At 32.4% G+C, this 10,355-nt stretch overlaps 2 protein-coding genes across 2 annotated transcripts; both read left to right on the plus strand.

Moving 5' to 3' along the window:
* Positions 1-474: 474 nt before the first annotated feature.
* LOC11419336 (auxin-binding protein ABP19a) lies at positions 475-1,110 on the plus strand. The gene has a single exon (XM_003598663.3). It carries the CDS (start codon positions 477-479, stop codon positions 1,101-1,103), a length of 627 nt encoding a protein of 208 aa, XP_003598711.1. The 5' UTR covers positions 475-476; the 3' UTR covers positions 1,104-1,110.
* Positions 1,111-9,023: 7,913 nt separating this feature from the next.
* Positions 9,024-9,659, plus strand: LOC11412688 (auxin-binding protein ABP19a). The gene has a single exon (XM_003598666.4). It carries the CDS (start codon positions 9,033-9,035, stop codon positions 9,657-9,659), a length of 627 nt encoding a protein of 208 aa, XP_003598714.2. The 5' UTR covers positions 9,024-9,032.
* Positions 9,660-10,355: the final 696 nt, after the last annotated feature.

The following is a 10,355-nucleotide window of genomic DNA, read 5'->3' on the forward strand; positions in this document are numbered from 1 at the left end:
TAAAAGTATATTATACCAACAAAATAAAATCTATATATTTATTGTACAACAGTGCTGAAAATCTTGTAGTCAAAAGAATATCTGTAAAAAAAAACTTTAATCAAATAAAATAATTGGACCGATAATCTACACTTGGTAAAGTATTATCATATGAGTAAATTGGTCTATGGTTTTTATTATGAATCATTCGTATCCTTGAGAAAAAGAAAATATAGTCACTATTCTTTAGAAGTAATCTAGAAAAAAACTTTAAAAATATGCTTTAATTGGGGTTATTATGTATTTAAAAAAGGAAAAATGTTGGTCAATATGAGGAGAATCATATAAGGACTACGTAATATGGAAATTAGAATAAATATGATTGATGACAAAGTTACATCTTTTATGTTTTCACACCTTCCCGCCTCCCTATAAATAGTTAGCCAATTCTAACATTACCTCATACCAAATCAAATAATATCAGTAAGCATCCTAAGATGAAGATTTTTCAAATACTTTTCCTTTTTACATTTTTCTCAGTAATTTCCCATGCTTCTGTAAATGATTTCTGTGTTGCAGATGTAAAGGCTCCAAACACCTATTCAGGCTATCCTTGCAAACCTGTGGCGAAAATCACATCAGATGATTTCGTCTTTCATGGCCTTGTAGCTGCAAAGACCAACAACTCTTTTAAAATTGGAGTCACCTCAGCAACTGTCACCAATTTTCCTGCCCTTAATGGACTTGGAATATCTGCGATGCGTGTAGACATGGACGAAGGAGGATTATCTCCAATGCATACTCATCCCGATGCTACCGAATTAGGGATTGTAGTTCAAGGTGAATTTACTGCTGGATTTTTGACACCTACTTCATTTTATTCCAAGGTGTTGAAAGCGGGTGATGTTTTTGTCGTTCCAAAAGGGATGCTACATTTTGCAATTAATTCTGGCAAGGGAAAAGCTATTGGTTATGTTAGTTTTAGTAGTGAAAATCCTACAATTCATACACTTGATTCTCTTTTGTTTGCCAATAAACTTCCTTCTGATTTAGTTGCAAAAACTACCCTTCTTGATCTTGAGCAAGTGAAGAAGTTAAAGGCTCGTTTTGGTGGAAGTGGGTAGGAATATAAGAATTTATTTTTATATTTTTATCCTTATTTTAAGATACTATATGGTTCGATGAATTAGGAATCAAATAATAATTTGAGTCATACATTTCTTGCTTTCTTGTCTCTCTCGTTTTCTACTTTTAGCTTTATTTCTTTGGCAATGAATAATGAGGAAGACCTCTGCATTAAAATTGAATTGGTCGTCAAATAAGCAAGACCTCTATATTGTTATTTAATTATTCAATCGATCGAATTATCTTTATCTTTATCTTTATTATAAATATTTACATTGCAAGAAATGAAAAGTACACGTGGTAGATCATTTACCTTGCAAGAAAATGAAATATACGCGTGGTAGACATTTGCTTACTATCATGAATTTCTTAAATTAATTAAAAGTGCTCATGTGAAAATTTGCATTTTGAAACTTACTAACAACACATTCAGACTACAACAAAAGCGTATTTCAATGAATTAAATTAAACAACGCGATTAAATTTATTTAATTCTTTTTCAATTCGAAAAAATAATATAAACGATCACATATATCATTAATCAAACTATATAACATGTCTACTACAATTCTTATGCTATGTTTTTCTATATATACTAAATATATTATATATACTAATATTTTTAACTATTCTTTCACTCAATATTTCATTATTCATGTCATTATCGAAGATATTATATTCGGGCTAAAACGAGTTGAATTATGATGGGTTAATTTAGAGATTTCAATGGGTATCCATGAGTATGGGTAGTATGATATCCGTCCCTGCATCGTTGGATAATTATGGTACCCGTGCCTGTCCTCGTACCTATGCGGCTATCTCTATACGGGTAATCCACGGGTATTTAGATACCCATTGATATTCACGGGTACCCATTGATTTTTGAATTATTATTTTTTTGTACAAAGAAAAATACTTTTTTAATTACATACAAACTTCACCTTCTAAAGATCCATACATAACATGCTATTCAAATTTCATAATCTATACCATAATCCAACAAAAATCATGATTCTTACATAATCCCAAGCAAATTCATCATATCATCATGCATACGATTCTTACATAATCCATCCAAATTCTTGAAGTAAAATAAACGGATAAAAACATCCACATCCAAATAAACAACTAACAAACATTAAAACCTCCAAATAAAAGCTAGAAAAGACTAAAATCAAAATAAACATCCAAAACATCATATGCATTCCAAGCTATTTTATATATACACATCAATATTTTAGTAATTTATTTAATTTATTAACAGGTATTGATACTCGCGGGCACGAGTATCATCAAATCCGTGTCTGTATCCATAAAGTAACGGTAGTTAAATACCCGTTTATTATACCCGCGGATACCCGTTTAGTTATCCGCCCCGTGCCCATGACGGATTTTATCCTCCGCGCGGGCACGGAATTTTTTGCCACCCCTAGATTAATCATACCAATCAGAGTCATGTTATTATCATTTTTGTTTCCAACTCGAATTTACTAATTTCAATTTCAATTTCTTTTTGCACATTCAAATTTAAATTTACATTGAGTCTCTATACCGAGTAATTGAAGCCTTTGTTGTTTGGTGGCTAAAAAGAGCGTGGTCGTTTAGCTTATAGCCAAAGTTAAAATCTTGCAAGTATTTTCTTATATACATTTTCTTAGATCTATTCTTTTAAACCCATATTTCCAACACATATTTCTATTTTTAAGGGTCAATTTTCTTGATGTATTTGTTTTAATTTTATTTTTAAAGCCACTTTTTTATCATACATACGTACGTCAGATCTATCGAGTAATTTTATTTTTCTAGAGACATATTCCTTAGACAAAATATATATTATTATTAAAAAAATTAAAAACAAATTTTGTATGTGTTTGGTCTCATGGCTTAATAGACATTAAGGTTCAAAGAGTTTATAGAGTTACCTATAAAGAGGTCTGCACAAAGAGGTATTGACATTGGCACCGATAGTTAAATCCACATATGGATCGAACTCCTAACCAACTGAACCAACTTTTATTGGTCAAAATTTATTTAGTCTATATTTTAATTTATGTTGTAAAAGGTATAATTTTTTTACGGTGATGTTATAAAAGTAATCTAAAAAATGTTGAATTGATTATTCTTTTAAAGAATGTTGAATCTTATATATATATATATATATATATATATATATATATATATATATATATATATATATATATATATATATAAACGTTGTTGTTATGAATTTTCAATTTTTTATTTTTTATTTTCCGTTTTTAAAAAAATAATCTTAAACATCTTACATATAGAAGTTCTTAAGCCTCTTAAGCAAATTTTTGGAGTTAAAAGCTGTTAGTCTGATGTGATCCTAAAATTCTCTCTCTTGACAAGAATAATAAAGTCATTGTGAAATAAAAGAACCAAATTAATTTTGGGTTCAAAATTTTATTTTCGTAGGTCATGATATGTCTATCTTGTTTTGGCTATATCTGGAGCTCTGGATGTCCGTTTGAGGTGATCTTTAACTCGTTGGAAAGCTTACGAAATTCTCTACATTTCATCTGTTTAATTCAAGAGCAAATTCGAAATATTTAATGGTGCAGAATGAGCTGTAAGTAGAAGACGTGGTTGAAGTATGTTAGTTGAAGAATTAAAGGTTGAATTTTATAGAATTTTACACATATGTGTATTGAGAGCTTTATCTCTTGTGGTTCTGGATTGAACCATCATTGATCTTATCAAGAAATCATATTTCTTGTGGCGATCCTCGCATACATAGACTTATCACTTTCTTGGATTAGAAAGTGTGGCGTCCCTGTCTATCCATTCCATTTCTTCATTTTTTAGTCTTTTCATCATTTCCATCAACATTATTCTTAATTTGCTTCCGACGGCTCCGTGACACTCATCATTTGATGAATGACAGAAATTATATAGGAATAAAAGTAAAATAAAAGATGGATTTGGGGAAAGGAATGGTAAAAGAACGCGTCACACTCACTTCTAATCCAAGATGGAATGCTAAGCCAGGAGGAATCGCCACAATGGTAAGGAAGACATTGATAAGATTCGATAGACAAGTTCTAATCCAAGAACTCAAAGAGGAGAAAACTCTCACTCAAAACACACATAGTGTAATTTTTAGCAAAATTCTACATCTCCCCTTCATTATTTTCGCCCCCTTTATATAGGAAATAGGCTTGGATGCTGAAAAGCTTACAATCATAGCATAATTAGTGTTATAACTCCTAGGTTGCTAGTTATTACAAAAGAGGTTACAATTTAATTGGATCTTTAAAGTTGGTGGCTGATCAATGCATGAGAAGGTTACATATTCATTTACACATTGATTTGTGAAGGCTTATTATGGCTAGACGTTACAATTCCACAAACACCACCTTTAATTCTTCAGCTAACATACTTTAACCACGTCTTCTACTTACAGCTCATTCTGCACCATTAAATATTCCGAATTTGCTCTTGAATCAAACAGATGAAATGTAGAGAATTTCGTAAGCTATCCAACGAGTTAAAGATCACCTCAAACGGACATCCAGAGCTCCAGATATAGCCAAAACAAGACAGACATATCATGACCTACGAAAATAAAATTTTGAACCCAAAATTAATTTGGTTCTTTTATTCCACAATGACTTTATTATTCTTGTCAAGAGAGAGAATTTTAGGATCACATCAAAGTCTCTTAAACAGTTTTTAGACTAAAAAACAAGGTTAATATTGTGTCTAATGAGGCAAAAACAAACTTAATTGTTGTTAACCCAAATACTTTGGGTGGAAATATTTGATGGAACTAAATTGGTTTGTACAATTCCTCTAAGTTTTTGATGATAACAAAATATTAAAGAACAATTGGATATAAGAGCATCAGAAGCACAAGAGAAGCTCAAAGACTATGGTAGAAGATCTGAAGAAAGGTCAACCAAAAGTCAACGCCTTCGATCAGAAGAAAGGATGTTACTTAGAAGTTGAAGATCTTCATCAGACTCTGAAGATCCTCATCAGACTCTAAAGATCATCAAACTCTGAAGACCTCCAGACTCAGAAGTACGTAATCTTGAGGGTCCCAGACTCCACGTCATATTTGTCCTCTTTTGTACCTATCCCTCTCAAAATCAATGTGACTCAATGTACAAAGTGATTTTAAGAAAAAGTGTTTAATCTTGAAGAATTTATGTGCAATGAGTTTTTGAGACCTAGAGAGAATAGTTGCAAATGATTCAATGCTTTGGGTGTTACGAGGAAGTGTGTATATATAGAAAAGGGTGGCAAGTGCAAAATTTCGACCAAAAACAACAGAGTGAATGGATTCACTTAATGTGTGAATCGATTCAGACAGCTAAATGACAAGCCAGATGAACTATAAAGATTGATACGCATCAGACACTATTTGAATCGATTCAAATATCCCCGGATGAAGATTGATATATACGATTAAAACTCTTTTGAATCGATTCAATCAAGGTTAGAAAGTTTTATGATACAATTCAGGCAGGGAAGAAGGAAAAGTTGATGTTGTCAACATTTGAATCGATTCACAGATTTATGAATTGGTTCACATGAAAACTGTGAATCGATTCACTGTGATGCTATTCAGGAAAACCGTGAATAGATTCATTGTGATGCTATTCATGAAAATTTGACTCGATCAAAATGGAGTGACACAAGGAAAATGGACATAAGGAATGCTTGATATGAATCAACGAATCATGAATCAAATCAAGCAATTCACGGAAGGATTTTCATATACATGACAACACACAAGATATCAAGGAATCACATGACACAATGAGACATGGTTTGCTAGGTGCTTTAACAAGTTTCTAAGATAAAGCTAATCAACATAAAAATATCATCAAATAAACCTAGCTATTTAGACATAATCAAAACACAAACCTATAACTAAGGCAACATCATCTTCACTTTTGTGTTACTGTTTGTTGTGTTTTGGTGGTTTTGGACCTGTCCTTGTTTTGTTGTGGTTTTGTTTCAAAAAAGCTGAAAGAGTGTTTGTCTTTTTGGTTCTTGAAACCCGAAAGGGTCTGGATCTGAATATTCGTGCTGGTGGGTTCTTGTTGTTTTTAGCTTGGTTGTTGTTTACTCCAGCGACGGACGCCTTCTGGTTGTCACCGGCGGCCGCATATTTACGACTAGGGTTGTGTTTTCCGCTTCAGACCGGCGTCGCTGCCCGTGTTCTTTTGTTGGGCTTCGTCTTCAAAATAGATATGTGTTTGTGTTGCTGCTTGTTTTCATGGTGTGGCGGTTAGGCTGCATTGTTTTGTCTCTGTCGCTGGTTTGTGGGTATATTCACTATGGTTGCTTCTTCGGAATCCCTATGTGATGTTGCTGCTTTCCTTAGAGTCTTCCGCCTTTGTTGTCTTTCTCTTGTTCTCGCTAGTCGTGATGCATTGGTTGTGGTGTTGTTGTGTGGTCGTGGTGGTGTATCGATTGTTGTGGGAGATTTTTTTTGGGAGGAAACTTCTGTTTTTCGGGTCCATTTTTGTTGTCGCTAGCTATCGTTTAAGTTTGGGATGTTAAGGTGTTTAGGGTGGGTTGAGGGTGTGTGTCCTTCGAGCTGAGCTTTTGTTCCTTTTTTATTTACGTCTGACTTAATTTTCTGCGCTGGATTCAGGTGGGCCGGTTACTTTTGATTCGAGATCGGAAGTTGGTGTCTAGCTAACATCTTGTTTGTCTGGCTACGATGTTTCTCTCGTGGACCGAGTGTTTGGGGTGCCCTTTTGATTTGGTCTTGTAGTCTGGTGGGGCGATCGCTTTTGATTCGAGATCGGGAGTCAGTTCTTTGGTTCAAGTTTTGGTTTTGGGCTTTTCAGGTGTTCTTTCGGTGGACCGGAGGTTTAGAGGTGGTGGAGGCTGGTTGATCTTTAGAAAAGTGGTTCAGCTTTGGTGATAAGGATAAGGTGTTTCAGTTAGAGGGGTTTTTTCGGAAGGAATAGTGGCGATGCTAATTATGGATACCGTTTTTTAGTGGCTGTTTCGTGAAGGAATCTGTTTTAGGTGCTGATGTTTATTAGCTACACCCTTAAGTTTTTGGTGTTTGAAGGAGGTTTTTATTTTGGTTTTGATTTGTGATTATGGTGTACCATCTATATGCATAACTATTTGTATCTTGTTTCGTTCAAACCTTACATCCTACGGAAATGACGTTTAATAATATTTGCCGATTCAAAAAACTACCGGCTTGTGTGGCTGTTTAGTGTAATGTCTTATTATTTCACCGAGTTTGAATTAAAGTTTGAATTATGGTCAATATATATCTTTTACGGTATATTATGTTGGACAAGAATTGACACGAGAATCGTTGCAGCTTCAACCCAAACAAACAAGGGAAATTTGGTTCAATTATATAAAATACAATATACAAAATATACGATACGTTGTGGCAAAATTGGCGTTTTATTCAAATTACATCATTGTATTTTATACTAAAAGACAATTCTAACCTGTACACGACATGGGTGTCGATACTAGTTTACTCTATATCCTTTTACCTTTTATAGATTTCGTTACTGGAGGTAAACTCATTGGAGGTACATCTCTTATTTTATTTCTAAATGTTAATTCATCAAACAATATTAACCCTAGATTTAACCTAATTTTTTCGCGTGACTTTACTATATTAACATTATATTTAATTTATGCAAAATGTCATCTCTTATTTATAAATGTTAACCCATGATGCAATATTAACCCTAGATTTAACCTATTTTTCGCGTGACTTGACTATATTAACTGTAGAATTAATTTACGCAAAATATCTTCTCTAATTTTAACCTAATTTTCTCCTCCACACTTTTCCATTCAATGTTTATATAAAGTAAAATAAAATTATGTTCCTAATTATATGTTGTTTTTTTGGAAAGGAATAACCTTTAACCCGTCTCGCTATACTTAACATAATCTCTTACTTATAAATGTTAAATCGATTTGCTATACTTAAGCTATTATGTTACGTTACGGTATGAAGGACGATGTCATGGAAAATTATGTTATGGTACAATATCAACGTCTATGCTTCTTAATATTATGAAATACTATATGAAAATTATGACATTCATCTAAATTATTTTGTTACCTATTATCATCAAATATTACATTCCATATGACCTGTGCGTTAGCACGGGCCAATGGTCTTGTTAGGTACTAAATGTGGGTACCGGAGAAAGTTCTTTTTCGACACATGTTTGTTTTATCTATTGGTTTATTTTATTTTTTGGTTAAGTAGTTTAGAGGATATAAAAATTCACTTTGAAGGTGAATAAGTGGAAAGTTTGAGGTTCAAACTCCGATCCCACCATGTAATATGCATTATCCTTTATCAAGTGAGTTAAGCTTATATTTATACCCTGCTTTTTATGTAATCTCTGGATTTATATATATATATATATATTGTGTCTCGTACAAATCATAAAAGTATATTATATCAAAAAAAAAAAATCTTTATATTTATTGTACAACAGTGTTGATAATCTTTAGTCAAAAGAATATCTTTTTTTTTTTTTAAGTAAGTCAAAAGAATATATGTAAAAAAAAGAAAAAAAACTTTAATCAAATGAAATAATAGGACCGATAATGTACACTTGGCAAAAGTATTATTATATGAATAAGTCTATGGTTTTTATTATGAATCAATCAATATCAAAAGTTTTTCTTTTTTCTTACAAAACAGCAATCGAAAAAACTTTAAAAATATGCTTTAATTGGGGTTATTATGTATTTAAAAATGGGAAAATGTTGGTCAATATGAGGAGAACCATATAAGGACTACGTAATATGGAAATTAGAATAAATATGATTGATGACAAAGTTACATCTTTTATGTTTTCACACCTTCCCGCCTCCCTATAAATAGTTAGCCAATTCTAACATTACCTCATGCCAAATCAAATAATATCAGTAAGCATCCTAAGATGAAGATTTTTCAAATACTTTTCCTTTTTACATTTTTCTCAATAACTTCCCATGCTTCTGTAAACGATTTTTGTGTTGCAGATGTAAAGGCTCCAAACACCAATTCAGGCTATCCTTGCAAACCTGTGGCGAAAATCACACCAGATGATTTCGTCTTTCATGGCCTTGTAGCTGCAAAGACCAACAACTCTTTCAAAATTGGAGTCACCTCAGCAACTGTCACCAATTTTCCTGCCCTTAATGGACTTGGAATATCTGCGATGCGTGTAGACATGGACGAAGGAGGATTATCTCCAATGCATACTCATCCCGATGCTACCGAATTAGGGATTGTAGTTCAAGGTGAATTTACTGCTGGATTTTTGACACCTACTTCATTTTATTCCAAGGTGTTGAAAGCGGGTGATGTTTTTGTCGTTCCAAAAGGGATGCTACATTTTGCAATTAATTCTGGCAAGGGAAAAGCTATTGGTTATGTTAGTTTTAGTAGTGAAAATCCTACAATTCATACACTTGATTCTCTTTTGTTTGCCAATAAGCTTCCTTCTGATTTAGTTGCAAAAACTACCCTTCTTGATCTTAATCAAGTGAAGAAATTAAAGGCTCGTTTTGGTGGAAGTGGGTAGAAATATAAGAATTTATTTTTATATTTTTATCCTTATTTTAAGATACTATATGGTTCGATGACTTAGGAATCAAATAATAATTTGAGTCATACATTTCTTGCTTTCTTGTCTATCTCCTTTTCTACTTTTAGCTTTATTTCTTTGGGAATGAATAATGAGGAAGACTCATTAAAATTGAATTGGTGGTCAAATGAGTAAGACCTCTATACTGTTATTTAATTATTCAATCGATTGAATTATCTTTATCTTTATTATAGACATTTACTTTGCAAGAAATGAAAAGTACAAGTGGTGGATCATTTACCTTGCAAGAAAATGAAAAATACGCGTGGCAGGACATTTGCTTACTATCATGAATTGCTTAAATTAATTAAAAGTGTTCATGTGAAAATTTGCATTTTGAAACTTACTAACAACACAATCAGACTATAACAAAAGCGTATTTCAATGAATTAAATTAAACAGATTAAATTTATGAGTTTCTTTTTAAATTCAAAAAAATAATATAAACGACCACATATATCATTAATCAATAGCATGTCTACTACAATTCTTATGCTATGTTTTTCTATAGATGCTAAATATATTATATATACTAATATGTTTTAACTATTCTTTCACTCAATATTTCATTCTTTATGGGTGACAACTAGGGTACTCATGGAAGAATGGTGGATAATTTACCCCAACCAATAG

Source organism: Medicago truncatula, chromosome 3 (assembly GCF_003473485.1).
Source record: "Medicago truncatula cultivar Jemalong A17 chromosome 3, MtrunA17r5.0-ANR, whole genome shotgun sequence".
Lineage (NCBI taxonomy): Eukaryota > Viridiplantae > Streptophyta > Magnoliopsida > Fabales > Fabaceae > Medicago > Medicago truncatula.

Excerpts from the sequence above, each read along its gene's own strand:
- LOC11419336 (XM_003598663.3), top strand. The coding sequence starts at position 477 with ATGAAGATTTTTCAAATACTTTTCCTTTTTACATTTTTCTCAGTAATT.
- LOC11412688 (XM_003598666.4), top strand. The coding sequence starts at position 9,033 with ATGAAGATTTTTCAAATACTTTTCCTTTTTACATTTTTCTCAATAACT.